The 23,278-nt window shown below is 42.6% G+C and overlaps 1 protein-coding gene across 4 annotated transcripts in view; it reads left to right on the forward strand.

The window, feature by feature from the left end:
* The window catches only part of fat3a (FAT atypical cadherin 3a), a 130,294-nt gene that overhangs the window by 72,450 nt on the left and 34,566 nt on the right, over positions 1-23,278 (forward strand). For 2 of the 4 annotated variants that reach the window (XM_034529162.1, XM_034529163.1), the window contains 11 exons: positions 6,443-6,504; positions 6,920-7,234; positions 7,976-8,183; positions 10,283-10,351; positions 12,407-12,546; positions 16,229-16,504; positions 17,218-17,428; positions 17,520-20,248; positions 20,350-21,721; positions 22,656-22,852; positions 22,996-23,149. In XM_034529162.1, coding sequence (XP_034385053.1) covers positions 6,443-6,504; positions 6,920-7,234; positions 7,976-8,183; positions 10,283-10,351; positions 12,407-12,546; positions 16,229-16,504; positions 17,218-17,428; positions 17,520-20,248; positions 20,350-21,721; positions 22,656-22,852; positions 22,996-23,149 — 5,733 coding nt within the window. The remainder of the gene's footprint in view (positions 1-6,442; positions 6,505-6,919; positions 7,235-7,975; positions 8,184-10,282; positions 10,352-12,406; positions 12,547-16,228; positions 16,505-17,217; positions 17,429-17,519; positions 20,249-20,349; positions 21,722-22,655; positions 22,853-22,995; positions 23,150-23,278) is intronic. The other 2 variants (XM_034529165.1, XM_034529164.1) reach the window with 1 other exon arrangement.

A 23,278-nucleotide genomic window follows, 5' to 3' on the forward strand; every position in this document is an offset into this window, starting at 1 on the left:
CTTCCTGAAGGCTTCACATTTCTATTCAAGTTGAATCCCAAACATCCCGACATCATTATCTTGTATAGCGGAAAGTGGGGAGTGTGAATTGAGGTGGCTGAGCCATCACTGTGTCTTTGACCTTTATAAACCCACCTCCTCTTTCTTTGTACGTAGTAAATTGTCGGTATAGTGGAAGCCTTAAGCTGTTCATTAATCACACAGGCTTCAGTAATGTTATCTATATGGAAATCAACACACACCGTCACACACACTAGCCATGTTTTCCATTGTGTGAGATTTGTGTTCCCATATATTTAAGTGTTCCCACTTCATCACCGGAAGTCATTTCTCGATCCCTCTTGTCTTCTTTTTGTGCCTTCTTATGTTAGAACTAAATCCTGAAACAATGCACATACCCCAACATACCAGCTCACATTTGTACACGTTTTATTCATCCCAATGTCACTTCACATTGAGTTTTTACTAATAATTATTCATATTCAAATAAAGACCATTTTTATATATTAGACATAAACCCGGGCTAGTCAATTGGGCTAGTCTCGGGCTTGTGTGAATTATTGGACTAATCCCGAAAAAATATAATGAACGAATATAATGATGTTGTATATTAAACAGCAGAGCATGGGCTACAAGAATATGTACGCCGTTTGTACAGCAGAAGGTTGCCTTTTGAAACTAAGGCTACATCCACTCTACTACGTTTTGGTTTTAAAACTCATAACTCTGGCTTATTAGGTCATTTGAAAATGCTGCTGACACGGTTTTAGTTTGAAAACTCCACGTGTGAGTTTAATTTTGGACGGGCAGAAAAGGGGACCTTTAAAAACGACGTTGGCTGCTCCTCTGATTTATCACGCTGCTATAAATCAAACAACATCAGCTTGATTACCGATCCACTACCATGTTAATTTAACATACATAACAAATTACAGGCGTTGCTGATTCTGTTGTCTAAACTAGCAGCTGTTGAGCAGTTAGATTTGTATAATTCTACTTCTGTCTCAATGCGCTGGAGGCAAAACAAATATTGGAGCGCTTTGCGAGCAGCGTGCCCGGCAGCTTTATTAACCCCCGAAAATTTAAAAGAAAATTACAGAATAGACAAAGTGTTGGATTTACTCAGAGTTCAGGGTTACTTGACTCAGAGTTTAAGGTTAGTTTACTCAGAGTTCAGGGTTACTTGACTTGAGTAGGGATAGTATATTCAGGGTTAGTTTATTCAGAGTTTAGTGTTAGTTTACTCAGATAATAATTTGTCACAGTAAAGCCAGCACTATCAAATACGTTTTAAGCACACTTTTATGAAATTATTTAATCAGAACTAGTGTTAATGTAGTATCATTAAGATTGTTGATTCAATGTAGTGTTGGAGCAATAGTTTAGACTTCATCAACTGGCCCAAGCTTCTGTTTTTAGAGTTCAGGGTTAGTCTTTAGAGTTCAGGGTTAGTCTTTAGAGTTCAGGGTTAGTTTTTAGAGATCAGGGTTAGTCTTTAGAGTTCAGGGTTAGTTTTTAGAGTTCAGGGTTAGTCTTTAGAGTTCAGGGTTAGTCTTTAGAGTTCAGGGTTAGTTTTTAGAGTTCAGGGTTAGTCTTTAGAGTTCAGGGTTAGTCTTTAGAGTTCAGGGTTAGTTTTTAGAGTTCAGGGTTAGTCTTTAGAGTTCAGGGTTAGTCTTTAGAGTTCAGGGTTAGTCTTTAGAGTTCAGGGTTAGTCTTTCTGGGCCCACCTTTCTTCTAATGGGCCCACAAACAGAGCCTACAACATTCAATAACTCCACAGCGTTGTGTGTCCAACAGTCAAAGGTTGTTGACAGATGTAATCCTTTCCAAAAATGCACAAGTTTGTATCTAATAAAATATTCTGCTTCTTTCCATATTTGTTAGCATTTAATCTTTTCCAAATCAAAGCTTTGGGTAGCCTAGTTAAGAGTCATGGCTGAGTTACTATAAGTAAATGCTCACGTGCACATATGTACGTGCGTCTCCTTATTAGTGTTGATTAGAGTCCTTCAGAAATAATAATACAGACAGGACAGCTGTGAGAACTACACACTCATCACATGCAGTGTTGCAACATGATGCCAGAATGTTGTTACTTTGTTAATTAGGTTTCTGTCAGGAGGGGGGACATTTCACAACAGATGGTGTGTGTGTGTGTGTGTGTGTGTGTGTGTGTGTGTGTGTGTGTGTGTGTGTGTGTGAGGGTTAACTCAAATATTGCAATCTTTTCTTCAGCATCTAATTATAGAAGTGCAAGCAATTCTGTGTCTTAGTGTGTGGGTGTTTTTTAATAACAAGCACTTATGTCTTCATTTATTGATGTGTTTATTAAAAGATAAATGGACCTGTACTTGTACAGCACTTTTCTAGTCTTCTGACCACTCAAAGTGCTTTAACCCTACATGACATCATTCACCCATTCACACCCATTCATACACTGATGGGAGGAGCCACCTGCCCATCAGCAGTAACTTAACATTCATACACATTCATACATCGTTGTCACAGCTACGGGAGACATTTGGGGTTAAGTGTCTTGCTCAAGGACACATCAACATGAAGTAGCGGAGCTGGGGATCGAACGGATTTGTGTGTGTGTGTGTGTGTGTGTGTGTGTGTGTGTGTGTTTAAGTGTGCATGCACGCATGTGTGTGTGTTTGTGTTACTGAGTAAAAACATTCTGTGTGTGTGATGTCGTGTGTATTGTCATATGTGACTTTGATGCTGTGACACAAGTACAGGACCATTTACCATTTACAACAGCTGGATGCATACAGAGAGACAGTAGTTAATAAACCCACTGTGTGTGTGTGTGTGTGTGTGTGTGTGTAGTGCAGTGTGTAGAGTGTAGTGCAGTGTGTGTGGAGGGCAGTGTGTGGAGTGCAGTGTGTGTAGTGCAGTGTGTGTAGTGCAGTGTGTGGAGTGCAGTGTGTGTAGTGCAGTGTGTAGAGTGCAGTGTGTAGAGTGTAGTGCAGTGTGTGTAGTGCAGTGTGTGTAGTGCAGTGTGTGGAGTGCAGTGTGTGGAGTGCAGTGTGTGTAGTGCAGTGTGTAGAGTGTAGTGCAGTGTGTGTAGTGCAGTGTGTGTAGTGCAGTGTGTGGAGTGCAGTGTGTGGAGTGCAGTGTGTGTAGTGCAGTGTGTAGAGTGTAGTGCAGTGTGTGTAGTGCAGTGTGTGTAGTGCAGTGTGTGGAGTGCAGTGTGTGGAGTGCAGTGTGTGTAGTGCAGTGTGTGGAGTGTAGTGCAGTGTGTGTAGTGCAGTGTGTGGAGTGGAGTGTGTGTAGTGCAGTGTGTAGAGTGTAGTGCAGTGTGTGTAGTGCAGTGTATGGAGTGTAGTGTGTGTAGTGCAGTTTGTAGAGTGTAGTGCAGTGTGTGTAGTGCAGTGTGTGTAGTGCTGTGTGTGTAGTGCAGTGTGTGGAGTGTAGTGTGTGTAGTGCAGTGTGTAGAGTGTAGTGCAGTGTGTGTAGTGCAGTGTATGGAGTGTAGTGTGTGTAGTGTAGTGTGTAGAGTGTAGTGCAGTGTGTGTAGTGCAGTGTGTGGAGTGCAGTGTGTGTAGTGCAGTGTGTGGAGTGTAGTGCAGTGTGTGTAGTGCAGTGTGTGGAGTGGAGTGTGTGTAGTGCAGTGTGTGTAGTGCAGTGTATGGAGTGTAGTGTGTGTAGTGCAGTTTGTAGAGTGTAGTGCAGTGTGTGTAGTGCAGTGTGTGTAGTGATGTGTGTGTAGTGCAGTGTGTGTAGTGCAGTGTGTGGAGTGCAGTGTGTGGAGTGCAGTGTGTGGAGTGCAGTGTGTGGAGTGCAGTGTGTAGAGTGTAGTGCAGTGTGTGTAGTGCAGTGTGTGTGTAGTGCAGTGTGTGTGTAGTGCAGTGTGTGGAGTGCAGTGTGTAGAGTGTAGTGCAGTGTGTGTAGTGCAGTGTGTGTGTAGTGCAGTGTGTGTGTAGTGCAGTGTGTGTAGTGCAGTGTGTGGAGTGCAGTGTGTAGAGTGTAGTGCAGTGTGTGTGTAGTGCAGTGTGTGTGTGTAGTGCAGTGTGTGGAGTGCTGTCACATCCTCTTTCTCGTTAAAGCTAATACATTGGCACTAACAGAATTGGAGTCAGATGCTCATGGCTTGTTAGCATGTCAGTCTAATGTAGCATAAAATGTGTGTTCTCATTCATGAATAGTGTTTTTCTCTGATTGTTAACATTGCATTCATGAGCGCACAGCAAGGGTCAGTATTGTATCGTTAACAGGTTGGACCAGGGCTCTGATGCTTGATGACATTGGTTTGCTTACTATTTACCACATACCATTTATTCCTTCTATCTAGCTGTTCTCATCTGCACCTTATCTAAGTTAGATAATCGATATTCCTTTTGGGCTGACTTCGCATGACAGGATACTTTATTGGCCAAATTGACATTAGTGCACTCAAACACGAAACTTTACATCAAATGTTAATATAAATAACTTTGAATAATAAGAAATGACATCAAAAGTGCTCAGAAAAGGACTTCCGGTGTAGCGAATGATGGAGTAGTCGGCTCGTCAGAAGGGCTCTGGCGCTATTTGACATTTATTTGGCATTTTCTTTACCAATTACCCGTCTGAAAATTGAAGAACCAGCTTCTAAAACCTATTCCTGCTACGGTGTACACTGTATTTAGTTCAGCATGGGCAAACCCAACGCAGCCAGAGGAGGTAAAAAACCCAAAAGGGAGAGCAAGAAGGACATGATGGCGGCCTAGCATCAGACCTAGCCAGCGGTGACACCACACATGGCGACGGCACCCCGGCGCTATCCCTCGCTGACATGCAGAAACCACTTGCCGGTATGGAGGAGCGAATAATCAACACTCTGACAGCACAAATTCCAGCCAACCACGACACGATTGCCAGACACAACCAGACAATTCACGACTTTCAGTGGAGAATAACTACACTGGAGACCACGGTCGGCAGCTTCATGAAGGAGAAGGAACTACTGAAGTTTAAGGTCGACGACCTCGAGAACAGATCGCGGAGGTGCAATATCCGTATTACGGGCATACCTGAGGGAGCGGAGGGCAACCACCCAACTTCCTTCATTGAATCCTTCATAGAAGAACTATTCGGCGCTAACGCTTTTCCATGTAGCTTAGCCCTGGAAAGAGGGTGGCCATCCAGAGGAGACCGGACGGTGCGCCTTGTCCCTTCATAGCCTGCATTCATCACTTCCAGACGAAGCAGCGTATAATGCAGCTAGCACAAGAGAAAGGTCCTCTGTCCTACACAGGCTCGGAAATTCATATTTATGCCGACTAACAGCGCTGAAGTGGCTAGAAAGAGAGCTACTTTTTCCCCGGCCAAATACGCACTGAGGAAAGCAGGGTACCAATTCAGCCTGATCTTTCCGGCTAACCTCCGAGTGATCGTCGATGGAACCGGGCACGAGTTCAGCACCCCGAGTGAAGCGGCCGTCTTCCTGGAGAACAGTCAACCGGCAGTGTGAGATTTGGTGCCCAGTAGCTTTGAAGGGAGCTTTTTTTCGTCAGCATTTCATAGGTCTTACCTATGGTAGCATGACGTTCACCTGAAGTTCCTCTTCGGCTAACCACTCATCAAAAGTCATTCCCCCCAAAATATCAATAATTGTAATGTGTCTCACCAGAACATCGTGGCTTATGTTAGCACTGGTTTATAGTTTTAACCATATGTGAGTGGCTGTTACATTACTTAAAAGGTATTTGGGGACATTTGTATTACTAATTGATTCTCATTTCTTAGCTGCTGGTGACCTTAGGTTTTCTCTTTGGAGGGTTCCAAGAATGCCTGACTGTGTTTAATGTGATTGATTGCTCAAGCCAGACTTGCCCTTTCCATCAGCAACCCTTGTCTCTAGTCATGCTCTCCATTCTCTTCATTGTTGTTCTCCATTACTCCTGTCACAGTCTTCAAATTAAGAGTTAAGTTTTACTTTCCTGAATGTCTGACGGCTTTTTGTTTAAATGTGAAATGGCAACCCCAGTTTCCCTGCCCACCAGAAACAACCTGAACACAGCAAAATTAGAAAATCCACTTCCACACACTTTATGACAAGTTATGACTGAGAGGGGTTCTTTTTATAAGAGTCTATACAAAGAAAATCCTACTCTTTGTGCCTTTAACTCCAAAGTGATCGGTCATTTAGCATCACATTAGTTAACTGAGAAAAGATACACCAGCCTTTTTCATTTGTAGGATTACAAGACTGTGCTGCTTTTGACAGTCAAAAGCATAACATTCAAAACACAAAATGATCACTAATCACTGTATTTGTGGCTCCCTCTCTCTCGCTCCTCATCATGTCTGACACCTACAACTAATTGCAATGTTGCTTTGCTCATTTGTCTTTCTGGCACCACAGTGTGTGTGTGTGTGTGTGTGTGCGTGTGCGTGTGTGTGTGTGCGTGTGTGTGTGTGTGTAAAATAAAAATGTATTCTGTTGTTTTCACAGGTCTGATCACCACAACCTCCAGGAAACTGGACCGTGAACAACAAACAGAACACGTTTTAGAGGTGAGGACATAGTGTGTGTGTGTGTGTGTGTGTGTGTTGATTTACGAGTAAAAAAATTCCATTTGCGTCAAAATGAGGCGCTCATTCAATAATTTTTTTATTTCACGTTCTTTATTTCATGTTTGTGCATGAAAGCACTATTGAGTATTTAAAACAGGTCTGAAGTTACTGAATAGTTCTGACTTGGTGACAGGAGTCACTCTGTGATAGAGTGGTGAGGATGCACCACTTCCCCATGTTCTCATTAGTTAATCATAGCTTTGTTGTTACTTAGCATCCCACCGTGTGTTTCAGCTGAAAGCACCATCATTCATATCTTTGTGACGTCACAATGCCTTATTTAGGGTTCAACCTGGCCCTGTGTCTTCGGATCCAGGATCTAGTTGCTGAATTATATCTCTCAATGCCCCTGCAGGTGCTGGTGTCCGATGGTGGTCCTAGTCCGAGGCAGAGTACAGTATGGGTGATGGTTCAGGTCCTGGATGAAAATGACAACAAGCCCATATTCCCTGAGAAGGTCTACCAGGTCAAACTTCCAGAAAGAGAGCGGAGAAAGAAGGGCGAGCCTATCTATCGGGTGTTTGCCTACGATCGCGATGAAGGGCCTAACAGCGACCTCTCCTACAGCATTGTGGACGGAAACGAGGAGGGGAAGTTCTTCATCGACCCCAAGACTGCAGTTGTATCCTCACGCAAGGCCTTCACTGCAGGGAGCTACGACATCTTGACTGTACGCATACCGTCATCAGTTATTAGGCCTGGCTGTCCACACGTTAGATTGTCATGCCTTCACATATTAGGAGTGCATGGATTTAGTGTTTTCTCCTTATATTTAGCATTATAGTCAGTTCAGTTGATGAAAGTCACCTGCCTGATGCACAGATACACATTCTGGTTCTGGATATAGAACTATTTAAGGCCCCATAACTCGAAGGAAACACTCAAAGCTGCAGTCATAATTTAACTGAAATGTTTATTTTGAATACACACAACTAAAGCTCAGTATCAACATAAGGACATTAAGCTGCTTTATTACCTGATCTTGATTCTTAGAGTCAAAATCTAGTTTCAAGAACAACATTATTTTGTTCTTGAATATTAAATGTTCCTAAACCATAAAACAAACGGAGTGGGAGGAGGCAGGGCAGAACTACATAGTATCAGAGCAGTTGGGCGTGTAGCACATGCAGGAGACTGCACACTCTTGTGATACATGTTTACGTTTCTGAACTGTCACCATACTGTAGCTGTCATCTTGAAGCATTGGCATTGTACACTATCTTGGGGTTTACTTAATCCCATCAAATGAACATGCTAGTTTGGGTTTGTGTTGCCAAATTTCCTTTCCAATTGCATCAAATGGATTTTCAATACCCAGAAATATCAATTCATCTTTATTCTTTGTTTTACTACGTGCTATTTGTGTGTAGCTGACTCTTGGGTGAGCCTCTGCTTTACAATCTAACTTCAGATCAAAGCGACAGACAACGGGCGTCCTCAGAAATCCTCCACAGCTCGCCTGCACGTCGAGTGGATCCGTCGACCTCCCTCAACTGTTCCAGTGCTCTTCGATGAGCCATTCTATAATTTCACTGTCATGGAGAATGACAAGGTGGCAGAGATTGTGGGAGTGGTGTCCCTGCAGCAGAGCTCCGCCCCCTTGTGGTTTGACATCACAGGTAAAATCTCCTATCCTCTGTAAAGTAGTGTGAGTTTGGGTGTGTGTTGGTGTTTGTATGAGGTGCAGCTCAGACACTATAGCCTTGCTGCATGATCTGTTGTGCTGTGCCCATCTCAGTCACCATGGTGACAGCTTGCCCAGCTGTCAGGTCTGTATGGCCTGTAGGAAAGGTAATGGCAATAGTTGGCAGGCTATAGAGAACTCTTATGGATTGAATTCAGGATCAAACCTAAACAAATGGGTTCTTCATGATTCCTGAGACTCTTTTGTCAAAGGGATTTTCCCTTGAAGAGATTAAGTGTTATTTATAAGTATTATACATGACTTATTCAGTTATTTTCATAATGTCTCTGCTTAGAGGAAGCACTGGCTCACTCTCAATAAAGAACATTTAGACAGATTTTAAAGCCTGTGTGACATTCCCCTCTGAATGGGAAATGCCCAATGTGGAGCACTTAAATCCCTTGGATCCGTCAAAGTTTACTTGCACCCACTTGAACAGCTTAACACGATTATGTCATGCACGGTGCTCTAAGCTCAATTTTTACGCATTATGTATTACGATTCTGGTGTGTTAAACGTGATTTAATAATTATAATTATCAGTATTTTTGATTCTAATTCCATTAGTTTGTAATGCCATTCAATAATATATGTACACTGACAGTTCCCCAACCGTGATGCCTGCAATGTGGGCTGAAGTCAGCACACACTATTTATTGTCATTGAGCAGTGACAGTCAGTGTGTATCCAGCTAAAGATACCTTCTTGCTCTCCATAGCTCTGTCCATCTCCTCTCTCTCTCTCCCTCCTCTCTCTCTTTCATACTATCTCTGTCCATAAAAGAGGAGCTTGATAACTGAAGGCTCTGGCTCCCATCCTACTTTTTAGGACTCTAGGAACCACAAGTAGCCCCGCATTTAGTGAGTGCAGCTCTCTAGTGGGGCAATATGGTACTACAAGCTCCTTAAGATATGATGGTGCATCACCAATCAAGGCTTTGTAGGTGAGGAGAAGAATTTTAAATGTGATTCTTGATTTTACAAGGAGCCAGTGCAGAGCAGCTAATACAGGAGTCATGTGATCTCTTTTCTTAGTTTTTGTGAGTACACGAGCTGCAGCATTCTGGATCAACTGGAGGGATTTAAGAGACTTATTAGAGCAGCCTGATAATAAGGAGTTGCAGTAATCTAGTCTGGAAGTAACAAACGCGTGAACCAGCTTTTCTGCATCTTTTTGGGACAAGATGTGCCTGATTTTTGAAATGTTACGTAGATGACAAAATGCAATCCTTGAGATTTGCTTAACGTGGGAGTTAAAGGACAAGTCTCGGTCAAAGATAACTAGAGATTCTTTACAGTGGTGTTGGATGCCAGGGAAATGCCATCTACAGAAACCACATCACCAGATAATTGATCTCTGAGGTGTTCAGGGCCCAGTAAAATAACTTCAGTTTTGTCTGAGTTTAACATCAGGAAGTTGCAGGTCATCCATGTTTTTATGTCTTTAAGACATTCTTGAATTTTAGCGAGCTGGTTGGTCTCCTCTGGTTTGATCGATAGATAGAATTGAGTATCGTCTGCATAGCAATGAAATTTTATGCAGTGTTTCCTGATAATATTGCCCAAAGGAGGCATATATAAGGTAAATAAAATTGGTCCAAGCACAGAACCTTGTAGAACTCCGTGATTAACGTTGGTGGTCATTGAGGCTTCATCGTTTACAAATACAAATTGAGATCGATCTGATAAATAGGATTTAAACCAACTTAGTGCGGTACCTGAAATGCCAATCGACTGATCCAGTCTCTGGTGTAACTGTCGTTAAAACCCAAGAGAACAAAAACTTTTCCTGAGCCAAACTTCCTAATATGACAATATTCGGAATACATACTTTACAATGTTGTTTTTCAGTAGCCCATGTAACAATAATTTGATAGAGGTCCAGCTCATCAGAAGCAGTTGCTGCCCCCGTCTTGCCTCATCAGTTTGCCTCCTCACCTCCTTTCACATCCAGCTGTCTCCCTCCCCCGAGCCTGTCGGTCCTTCCTGTCTCACCTTCTCTCTCCTCTCTCTCCTCAATGCTTCATGCCTGGAAGGTCCCAGGTCTTTCCGTGAGATGTTCTATATACTGCAGAGTGCTTGTGGCAGGAACTGTTCCTCAGAAGGTATCTCGTTTCCAACTTCCACTACCTCTGTTAGCTGTCTTCCCTCCACTTCCTTTTCTGTATTCCTTTCCTTTTTCTTTTCAGTTTCCTTGTCCTTTTCATTGATGCTTATCAATCAACCACAAATCTCAGCCCTAGAGGACGAGTGTGTCTGACATCTGTGTTGTTTATTATTTTGTTTCACGTTTATGGACTTAATTGCAGCCGAGATTCATTGAAGGGATGAAGGTTTGGTAAATAGGTATCACAACCTTTTTTAACTGCTCCAATGGTAACGACCACCGGGGTTGCTTGGGTGACAGCTCTGTCTAATGACCTCTTGTTAGCAGCACCTGTACACACTCTCCTTATGTGAGTAATGCCTGGCTTCATGCAACACTTGTCAGAGGCAGGTTCACACATGAACACACATCTCCTACTGTCTGTTACCCCAAAGAAGCATAACACAGCCTCCAGCAGCCTCAACACCATCATCAGCCCTCCTTGAGTTGTGTGTGGACATTGCACTTTGATGAGTCTCCAGGGTAACAAAAAGTGTATACATGCGGGAGACTTTGTGTTCATTCTCTCACATTGTTACTTTTGTACCACAGATAATACTTAATTATGAGTCCATGTAGTAATTCTAAGTCCATGTCGTACAGCAGGGTGGAAGAGGTTAACTCTGTGGACACGCTTCATGATTTCTTCTCTGTTTCTTAGCAGGTTGAGCTGAGGAAGCACCGTGTTTTAGTGTGAGACAACTGTTGAGCCAGTAGGAACTTAGCTCTGACAGGCAGAGGAAGCCACGTTTAGAACAGAGCAGAGGGTTTTCTCGCCAGACCCCCCTCTTCTTTAAGTGTATGATTAGGTGGGATGTCATTATTCTTTTGTGGTGCACAAAGCAAACAGCCCATGATGCATTGCATACTGCTGACTTACAGCAATATGGAGTATGCAGCTCCAACTCAATCTGTTTCCTGTGTCAGTTTGAACACTATTGTGCTCACTAAGGCTTCTTCATATTTAAAAACGCTCTCTACTGCCAGTGCTTGCTTTGAAATGTAAGTTTGGGACTCCCCGATAGTCACAGCAACTGAAGAAGTGACAGTTCTTGAATGAGTCCAGTGCGCTATTCATTCTGTCTAGACATGGAATGTGCAGACTGCCCCATCGATCTGGGAATCAAAGGCCATTCATGGCAAGAAGATCAGTGAACTGGGAGGAAACTGGGCGGTGGGCTTCTTCAAATGGGCTAGACAATCGGAGGACATAAAGGCACATGTTGCAGGGCACACACACACACACACACACACACACACACACACACACACACACAGTAAACCTTGGCTGAGTGGTGGCGGGCTGATGCTATGCTGAGGTCATGGATTTATTAGACAGAGACGCCACTGAGGAATCCCATTGAGTCTGCTACAGACACACATACACAATCATCACAGACACACAAACAGACATCCACAACAGGTCGTGGCAGTTCTTTCTCTACTGAGGACACCCAGTGCAGCTCGGATTAAATTAAGTTTGTCATTAAAAAACAAACAAAAGCTGTTCAGACAAACACAAACACATATGTTGAACCTGTGTAGGGCGAATGTTTTAAATCCATTTACCATATTGTACAGCGCAGAGAGTAAAAGGAACACACACAGAGGCCCTTTGCAGTGCTCATGCTTCACTGTTCCTCTGGTGCGTTTGACTGTTGCAGAGTGTGGAGCTAGTGTGGGAGGGGCTTAATCTTGTCAGCAGAAATCCCTCCCTCATCTATACCATCACACACTCAAAATAATATCAATGAAGAGCGTGTGCAGCAATGGTCTCCAGTCGTGTGCCACTCAGTGGGAGTATACAGGCAAAACAGCAAATTGACTGATGTTTATGTCATATCAAACACATTTTCTGGCATTTCAGCACATTGTTGCACATGGATGAAAACCATTGGTCCATAAATACAACTTTCTGGTTTGTGTGTTTTCACATATTCATCATAACTGGTGTGTATTGAGAGTGTGTCTGTATAACTGACAGTGTGTGTACCTCCCTCCTCCCGTGGGGCAGGTGGGAACAGCGACAGCGTGTTCGACGTAGAGAAGGCTGTGGGCACCATCGTCATCGCCAAGCCTCTGGATGCTGAGCAGCGCTCCTTCTACAACTTGACGGTGCAGGCCACCGACGGCACCAACACTGCATACACACAGGTAACCGGTCTACCTTGTTTCTGTTTTTGATGTACCAGATGCCACAACGGAAGAACATGTTATCATGTTACTGCTCCAGTGTGTTAGTACCCGAAAGGTAGGAATGAGAAAACATGTGAAACAAAAACGACATCATTATTTGTTAAACTGTTGTTGTTGTTGTTGTTGTTGTTGTTAGTAATGTGTTAGAAACAGAAATACAAAATGTTGTGTTGAAACACCAAAATGACTGGATCACATTAGATACAAAGATCCCTTAATTAATTAAATTAAATTCAGATTATTTTGTAAAGCCCCAAATCACAAATTACAAATGTGCCTCGGAGGGTTTACAATCTGTACACATTCAACAACCTCAGTCCTGGGAGCTCACATCAGATCAGGCCCCCCCAGAAAAAGGGAACCTTCTGGAGAGCCATATAGGAGGATCCCTCTATCAGACAGAAGTACAATGGTTCAGATAGAAATTCAGAATACGGACTGGTGCCCGGTACACTGTAACAAATATAATTGTCTGTATTGTTTAGAACAAGGCTTTCAAATGAGTTGTAGTTTAATTTAGGTTTAAGGTTGAACAGGGCAGATGTGTGTCTCTTCAGTGTGACCTGGGAACAGATGAACACAAGAAATGGAAGAGATGGTCTGGTTTTGTACTCCAGTTTACTGATCAAATCACAAAGATTATTTTAAGAGATGACACAACAAACATCATAGCAGATAATATCTGTTTGTGAAATATGGAAAAGTATGGCAGAGTATCAAGAACACAGACAGTCACTGCGAATGCAAATAGGGCTTCACAGGCTATATAAGGTATTTAGGGATTATGTATGTACATTAGCCACCACTTTGATTTACTCTAATTTAGCTACCTTTCCCATATGTGATAATAAAAGGAGAAAAGCAATATGCAATACAGGAAGAAGCAGAATCTATTTTTCTGAGAAGTTTCAGTGCAGCACATGGCACAAACACAGAGCATATGGTATGAGCATTTTTAGCACAAACAGTTGTTCTGACATGATGATTGAGTGAGATGCCTATTATTCCCCCTACACACACACACACACACACACACACACACACACACACACACACATGCACACTATTCATCTTGTATTTTTCAAAGACAGTCAATTTCCTAAAATGAGTATGCAGATAGTGCAAAGGGGCGTATTCATTCCGTCACTTTTCACGTTGCTGTCAATCTTGTTTTGGTGTGAGAAACTCAATTCTATTGGCTCTAACGCTTCCTAAGAGGTGTTGTTTACTGAAACCGACCAATCTTTGACTGAGAGTGCAATGCGTAATCATCATGAGCCAGCCAGCCACGTGAGAAGTGACCATTACGCGCAGCTGATGCCCATCTGCCCTCTCAAAAGAAGGAACATGTCTATACATGTTCGCTCGAGGGGGGGTATATATGTATATTTCATGTATTTTCTTTCCTTAAGGAGACAAGTTCCATAACCCTACCTGTAAAGCTCCTAAAATAGCATAATGTCACATGACCTATGACATCATTGTTTGTTTCCTTCCCAAATTAGCATCCCATAAGCCAGAGGGTTATACTAATCAAATTGGAACACACATTCATTATTCATCCAATGGCCAAGGACACAGTTGGGCCCCTGGCACTGTTATGCTTGGGCCCTTATAATAATAATAATAAAGTGCTTGAGCACAGAAATATGTCAACCAAAATCACTCACGTTAATAAACTTTTGTGAGGTGAACTTGTGCAATTCAATCCAATGTATGCATTTTTAACAAATCCCATTTTTCAAAGCCTATAATGTTTTTAACAGTGTGTTCGAGGTGTTGATTCAACTCTGTCGTCATTGTCGAGGCCATAGTCTGGTGTGTAAATATCAAACTGCTATACAACTGTCAATATGATACAATCTTAATTTACACCTCCGTGTCAAGACTTACAAGACATTTTCACAAAGATAGTATTTCAACTTGTGTTGGGGTTATAAAGCAGACTGCTTTTTATAATTTTATTTGTGTTCACATACTCCCTGCGTACACACAGAGATACAGTGAGACACACACACACACACACACACACACACACACACACACACACCTGTAAGAAGGGAAGTAGGCTCCCAGATGGAGAGTCAGCATGGCGTCATGCCGCCGGGGAATGTCTCCACAGTTCAGCAGCAGAAGGCCAACTGCAGCGTGCTTCGCTCGTACCATGTTACCAGATGCCCAATAATGAGGAAATCACAATGGGGCATACCAAATTAGATTCACAGGGTACTACTTTGTTGGGGACTAGGGAAGGGTATGTGATAAAACCCATTACGATACCAGTATCCATACATTTACCTTAAAGTCATACTGATACCAATAAAGTTCTTAGTTGCTGTCTTTTTTCCTAGTCATCTGTGACTCATCACCACCATCCACACAAATGCTGCATTCTCTCTGCAGTATTTACCATGTCACACGTTCATCTGCGTTCATTATTGTGCAGCATACACTTGTTACATATTCCACTGACAGGAAAGATTATCAATTAAAGTGATATTAATAGTGTTATCAGGTAATATTTCTTAACATCCATCCATCTATTATCTTAAACTGCTTATCCCAGCCGATCCCAGCTGACATTGTGAATGATGACATGTAGTGTTAAAGAGCTTTGAGTACAAGTCCATTTACCATTTACATGTCGCCAGACTATCACAGGCCTATTTTTTTAACACATTCATTTATATGTCAAAATTGACCTGGATATGAAACCACCTTAGAAATGTTCATTGTCTCGAACCTATTTTTTAGGCCTTGGCTTGAAAACTGCATAACCAAACAAAAAAGGGTGGATCTAAGCAACCACGAGGGCTATTAGAATAATGTTTGTGTTATAATAACAATCATAATTGTGAGCTTTTGTTCAGATGTGTAAATATGGCACACAGCACAAATCGTCTGAAAAGAAAGCACTTTTTAGGAAATCATGCTTGATCATGTTTAAACCTCTCCTAAATCATAGGACAATGTGTGATAAGTCTCTCTGCAAAGGTTGACTGTAATAAAGTGAAACAAACAATTAGAAAGAAAATGATAAATTAGAGAGTATTTAGTACAGAAGGTTCAGGAGAGATCTGCCAAATCTGTCATTTTCTGAACTGTCCCTCTCAGCTCTTGAGGCGAAATGATTGATTTTAGTGTGGGACACATCATATCCTGCCATCAGTGTGGATTTAGCAGACATGATGCTTTTGCTTCATTTTTTTAACTTAAGGTAAGCATAAAGTGATTCATGTTGCTGGTGCTCTTTGGTTCACAGGTCATTGATTTACTGTGTGGGGAATCAGTAAGGAAGCTGCTTTCTTGTTTTGTTTGTTAGCACCGAGCTACGGATCAGCTGGACCGGAAACATGCCGTGAGGGGTCTTTTATGGACTGAGAACCCAATGAAGTTCATATACAAATAATCAGAATTAGCTCAAATGTTTTGTAGGAAATGTAATGCTGCCCACCGATTGTAATCAGAATGAGGAGGAAACATTTATATTCAAAATATCTGCAATACATATTCATACTGAGAATATCTGTAGCTATTCTGCATTAACTTTTATCAAGAGCAGAATAAAACAACTCAATTAATGGTGTTTTTTTACATCTTTCTCTTCCGTTTCTATATGCCAATGCTCCTCATGTTCCAGGTTCACGTCACTGTTTTGGACAACAATGACAACACCCCCATCTTCTCCCAACCAACCTATGATGTCACTGTGTCTGAAGACACGCCACCTGACACTGAGGTGGTCCAGGTTCTGGCATCGGACCGCGATGAGCTTCACCGGCTGACTTATTCTCTGCAGAGCTCAATAGACCCAAGTAGCATGCGTCTGTTCCGCATCCACTCTACCCTGGGCACCATCTACACTGCTCAGAGGCTGGACCACGAGGCCTGTGCCCAGCACATCCTCACTGTCATTGTAAGCTATGTCACTGTCTGATATTTAGGATATTGTACGAACAGCTGTGGTTCCTTAGTCTTATCTTGATGTCATTCAGTCCCCTTTTCATTAATCTTGCTGATGTTTTCTAGTCTAATAAGAGCAACAGTCAATTACAACTGCAAGCTATAATTAGGTGTTACACTGCAGAATAGTACAAACAATCCATGGCTTGCTGTATATTTGGGCTCAAACACAAAGCACACCATCTTGATTTACATTTTGTTTAATTGTGACATCATTTTTAGTGTAAACAAACAGAACCAAATGTCAATATGTCAGTATAGTTTCATTGTTATTACAAAAGACTATCCTACATATGTCCTGTCTAAATTGTCCCTGGAGGAACTTGCACTTCATATTGTATGTTTAGTATGTGAATGGAGTGTAACAGGCTAATACCACAAGAGAATTTCATGGGCTAATATATTTTCATTTGTTTTCCAACCAATTAGGAGAAGAAAGAGGATCATTTTATACTGATCTATTTATCCAGTAGTGTCCAGTCAAAAATGTAATATATGTGTGGCAAAGAAAAGGGAACGAGTAGGAGTTCTGTTTTTGTGTTTGTTATACTTTGGACAACAATATCAATGGCCACCTTTTAGATTTAGCAGTTATATAATTATCAGATTTTACTCTTTACTTTGTGACCATGGAGCATGACTTTTTCTTACTTGTTTTCACCACAGGTGAAGGACCAAGAGTTCCCATACAGAAAGAACCTGGCCCGTGTGCTAATAGAAGTGGAGGACATAAATGACCATGTGCCCATCTTTACCAGTGCGCTCTATGTAGGCTCAGTCTATGAGTCAGCAGCAGTGGGATCAGCTGTGGTCAAGGTGACTGCCCTGGACAAAGACAAAGGTGTGAACGCAGAGCTACACTACTTCATTGAAGCAGGTAGGCACCTTTGACAGCTTAAGACTTGAAATGGTCAATATTTATCCTTAAAAGAACTAACATATTGACATTGTATTTGATCTTCCAACAGGAAACACTGGAAATGCATTCGATATTGAACCAGTTTTAGGTATCATCACTGTTGCTCGTGACCTGGACTTGTCCAGCTTAGGCCATTATGTTCTCACTGTGAGAGTTACTGACAATGGCTCCCCTCCCCTGTCCATGACCACTATAGTGCGCATTGCTGTCACCCTCTCTGACAATGCCGGCCCAAAGTTTCCTCAGCCTGAATACCAAGCTGAAATCACAGAGAAGGCTGTGATGGGGACCTCCGTTACCACAGTCAATGCAGTCAGCCAGTCCACCCTTACTTATGATATTAAGCAGGGCAACACAGATCATGTTTTTCAGTTAAATCAGTACAGTGGAGTTATTTCTACCCAAAAGCCTTTAGACTATGAGACTACAGAATCTTACACCTTGATAGTCCAGGCTACCAACATGGCTGGCATGGCCGCCAATGCTACTCTGTTAATTCAGGTAGTGGATGAGAATGATAACCCACCAGTTTTCCACCAGCTTCACTATCATGGCAGCATCAGCGAGGCAGCACCCATCAACAGCGTGGTCTTGAACTCAGATGACTCACCTCTCGTAATCAAGGCCACTGATACTGACCAAAACCAAAATGCACTGTTAGTCTACCAGATTGTTGAGGCCACGGCAAAAATATTCTTTACAGTGGACTCGGGTACTGGATCCATCAGAACCATTGCTAATCTAGACCATGAGACATTTTCCACCTTCCACTTCCATGTTCACGTGAGAGACAATGGCAAGCCACAGTTGACTGCAGACAGTCCAACAGAGGTCACAATACAAGTGATTGACACAAATGATTCACCACCTCGCTTCACCCAGAATGCCTATGAAACAGTTCTGCTACTCCCCACCTATGTGGGAGTAGAAGCTTTGCAGGTTTCAGGCATAGACCCGGACAAAGATGTCCCTACAGAGCTCACCTACTCTCTCACTGATGGAGTACTGCAGCACTTTGTCATCAAACCTTCCAGTGGAGTCATTACAGTGAAACACAACAACTTCTCCAAGGAACGTTTCCGCTTCAGTGTCAAAGTTTCAGATGGGAAATTTTCCAGCACAGCTCTCGTGACCATTCTTGTTCGAGAGGCTCTGGACTCTGGTCTCAGCTTTACTCATAGCCTTTACTCTTCGTCCATTCAAGAGAATGTATCAAATATCACCAAAGTGGCTGTGGTCAATGCTGTGGGAAACCGTCTCAATGAACCATTGAAGTACACTTTGTTGAATGCTGGCACAAGTTTCAGTATCCGTCCAACTTCTGGTGTGATTCAAACCACAGGTACACCCTTTGATCGTGAAGAGCGTGAGTTCTACGAACTGGTTGTTGAAGCAAGAAGGGAGCATGACAGTCTGCACGTGGCCAGAGTTATGGTTAGAGTCCATGTTGAGGACGTCAATGATAACGCCCCTGTGTTTGTTGGACTTCCTTATTATGCAGCTGTTCAAGTAGAAGCTGAGACAGGATCACCCATTTTCAGGGTCATGGCAGTAGATGGTGACAAAGGGATTAATGGAGAGGTGTCTTACTATCTCAAGGATGACCATGGTCACTTTGAGATCAACCAACAGACAGGTGGTCTCAGCCTCAAGAAGGCTTTTGAGTCTGACTTGTCCAATATGGAATATCAGATGGTTATATATGCCAGAGATGGTGGCTATCCACCTCTGTCATCTACTATAGAATTCCCCATCACTGTTGTCAACAAAGCTATGCCGGTCTTTGACAAACCATTTTATTCTGTTTCTGTAAATGAGGACGTGGCTGTGCACACACCAATCCTCGGCATCAATGCCACTAGTCCTGAAGGTCAAAACATTATCTATACTATAGTTGATGGGGACCCATCTCTTCAGTTTGACATTGGTTTTGATACTGGAGTTATAAGTATCATCCACTCTTTGGACTATGAAGCAGCAGCATCTTACCACCTGACCATCAGAGCCACAGACTATCTGACTAGTGCCCGTGCTGAGGTTGTTGTAGATGTGGTAGTTCAGGATGTAAATGATAACCCACCTATATTCCAGAAAATGTCTTACAGGGTAGTTTTGTCTGAAACAGCCATGATTGGAACTCCAGCACTTCAAGTTATTGCCACTGACAAAGACTCAGAGAAGAACAATGCTGTCCGCTACCAGATTTTCTCAGATGTGCTTAACAGCACAGACTACTTTCACATTGATAGTAGCAGTGGATTAATCCTGACAGCACGTATGCTAGACCATGAACATGTCCAAAAGTATGACTTCATTGTCAGGGCCACCGATAATGGCTTCCCACCATTGAGTAGTGAAGTATCAATCATAGTTGTAGTGAATGACATGAATGACAATCCACCAGTTTTCAATCAGCTGCTCTATGAGGCGTATGTGAATGAGTTAGCACCTAGGGGTCACTTTGTTACCTGTGTCCAGGCCTCAGATGCTGATAGCTCAGATTTTGAAAAGTTGGAATACAGCATTTTGTCAGGAAATGAAAGAATGAACTTTGTGATGGACAGAAATACAGGAATTATCACATTGTCCAGCCACCATAAGCAAAGAATGGAGCCTGTCTACAGCCTCAATGTGTCAGTGTCTGATGGGGTGTTCACCAGCACTGCACAGGTTCACATTAGGGTGTTGGGGGCCAACCTGCATAGTCCAGTCTTTGGACAGAATATGTATGAGGTAGAATTAAAAGAGAATGCGGCCGTGGGAACCAAAGTTATCCAAGTAAGTGCTATTGAAATTCATTGAAATATGTTACACATTGATAATACAGTATGGTAATTATATATTATCATGTCTGTATTATAAAACTTTTTTTGTTTCAGGTAAAGGCAACAGATGCAGACCCTGGAGTGTTGGGTCACATAACGTATTCCTTTGTTAACGATATCGGCAAGGACCAATTTAACATCGACGCAAATGGACAGATCACTGCCGTAGAAAAGCTTGATCGCGAGGACCCAGCCAACAAGGACATTGTTCTGACAGTGGCAGCCCAGGACCCAGGTGGACGCGTCTCTTACTGTACAGTACAAGTTACTCTTTCGGATGATAATGATAATGTCCCTTGTTTTCGTGCCACAGAGTACAGAGCTTCCGTCAAATCGGATGTGGCAAAAGGGTTTTTGGTGACACAGATTCAGGCTTATGATCCTGATGATGGCATTAATGCCAAAGTGACATATTCACTTTACAGTGAGGCACATGTCCCTGTGGTGGACATTTTGGAGATAGACCCAGACAACGGTTGGATGGTGACTAAAGGCAGCTTCAGCCACTTGAGGAACTCCGTATTATCTTTTTTTGTGAAAGCTGTGGATGGAGGAAATCCAGTCCGGCACTCTCTAGTGTCTGTCTACATCCATGTTCTTTCTCCAGATGCCTTCATTCCTTCCTTCAGCCAACACCAATACTTATTTAGCATGCCAGAGGACACCCCAATAGGTTCAGCTATAGGGACTGTGCACCTCAATGCTTCTCCTGGATATGCCTCGCTTTCTACTACTTTTGCCCTAGTTAATGGAGAGAATGGAGAAAACAACCAAAATGCGGTGTTTGTGGTGGAAAAAGATACAGGTGTAATCAAGCTTGATAAGCTGTTGGACCATGAGGTGATAAAAGGATACCATTTGAAACTCACTGCCACTGTACAACATGCTAAGCTGGATTCTGTGACTTCAGTTGATGTTGAAGTCAAAGTCTTGGATCTAAATGACAACAAACCAGCATTTGAGGCCTCCTCCTACGAGGCCACAGTTATGGAGGGCATGTCAACTGGAACCAGAATTATTCAAGTCCAAGCACTAGACACAGACTCGGGGGCCAATGGCCAGGTAACATACAGTCTTGGGACATTAATCCAGTCAGATGGAGACATAGATACATTAGTAAATACCTTTAGCATTGACAGCAACACAGGCTGGATCTCCACACGCAAGGACTTGGACCATGAGACCAATCCATCCTACACATTCACGGTAGTAGCCTCAGACCTTGGGGAGACCCTGTCTCTTTCCGGTACCACCACTGTGACCGTAGCAGTGTCGGACATCAATGACAACCCCCCCAAGTTCCTAGAGCGAAACTACTTTGGTTCAGTTCAGGAGAGTGATCCACCAGGCGAGGTGGTGGCTGTGCTGAACACCAGAGATGATGACAGTTCTGCCATTAACCGTCAAGTCAGCTACCACATCACTGGTAAGTACCACTGTACACGTCTGTTATTGCACTGCAACTGTATCAGCAGACGTTAATATTGGATTTCTGCAAACCCCTGGATTTTCTTTGCCAATATTATAGTTCATGATTTCAACAAAATATGTTCATTACCACTTTAGTATTGTTAAGATGAGGTAAAACTATTGTTTTTAATGCAAATATACTACAATAAGGTATGGTTAGGGGTAAGTAATTAAAACAGCTACTTAAAGTTAAGGACAAAGTCTAACAAATTTCCCCTTGGGGATTAATAAAGTATCTATCTATCTATCTATATATCTATCTATCTATCTATCTATCTAAACTAGGGTTTATAAAAAGGTGAATGTTAAAGTCTTTGAAATTATGCAAATCATAGTGCCGTGCCTACAAATCAGTGATGTGATCTCTTTTCTTAGTTTTTGTGAGTACACGAGCTGCAGCATTCTGGATCAACTGGAGGGATTTAAGAGACTTATTAGAGCTGCCTGATAATAAGGAGTTGCAGTAATCTAGTCTGGAAGTAACAAACGCGTGAACCAGCTTTTCTGCATCTTTTTGAGACAAGATGTGCCAGATTTTTGAAATGTTACGTAGATGAAAAAATGCAATCCTTGAGATTTGTTTTACGTGGGAGTTAAAGGACAAGTCTCGGTCAAAGATAACTAGAGATTCTTACGGCCATCTCTCCATACCAAGCTAATGTCCGGGGCCCATAACTGGATCATTGAGTCTCCTTCTCCTCGGCCTCCATACATCCATCCCAGACTGGCCTGAACGGACAAGTCTGTCCACTTCCTCATCCATCCTCGAAATCCTATATAGTGACCAGCTATTTGTGGGGAAACTGGTCATAAAGTCCATGTCTGAAACGTTCTTCACTGATCCTGGATCTCAATGGGCCTCTCTCTCTGTCTGCTTATGTGTTGTCCAGGTGGGAACTATCGTGGTGTGTTTGCACTGGGTCTGGTTCAGGGTGAATGGAAGATGTATGTAAAGTGGCCTTTGGACAGGGAGGAACGCGACCTCTACGTCATCAATGTCACTGCTAGCGATGGACTCTTTGTTTCCCAGGCAACGGTGGAAGTCACAGTGATAGACACTAATGACAACAACCCCATCTGTGACCAGGTGAGGAATAGAACCACATGTTGTTCTTCATTATTTACTTTTTAGATGCCTTGTCTTTTATTTGACTTAGCTAACTGTAAATGAAGCCATTGTAGAAGCTTTACCAACATTTCATCTGGTGTAACTCCATTCTTTGTCTGCAGGCTGTGTACACTGCCTCCATTCCAGAGAACCTCCCAGTAAACAGTGTGCTGCTGAGGATTAGAGCTACAGATGCTGATGTAGGCATCAGTGCCTGGATCCAGTACTCCCTACAAGGTCCTGGATCCCAGGACTTCAGCATTGACACGGACACTGGTAAGCATGCAGAATGGCTTCTCTTGGAACAAAACTTAAAACCTAATCTTTTTTTAGAAAGCTTGCATAAACTTCAACTTCAATCAATCCAATATGGAGTGAAATGCAGCAGTGAAATGCAGCCAGGCC

The sequence above is a fragment of the Cyclopterus lumpus genome, chromosome 25 (genome assembly GCF_009769545.1).
Source record: "Cyclopterus lumpus isolate fCycLum1 chromosome 25, fCycLum1.pri, whole genome shotgun sequence".
Lineage (NCBI taxonomy): Eukaryota > Metazoa > Chordata > Actinopteri > Perciformes > Cyclopteridae > Cyclopterus > Cyclopterus lumpus.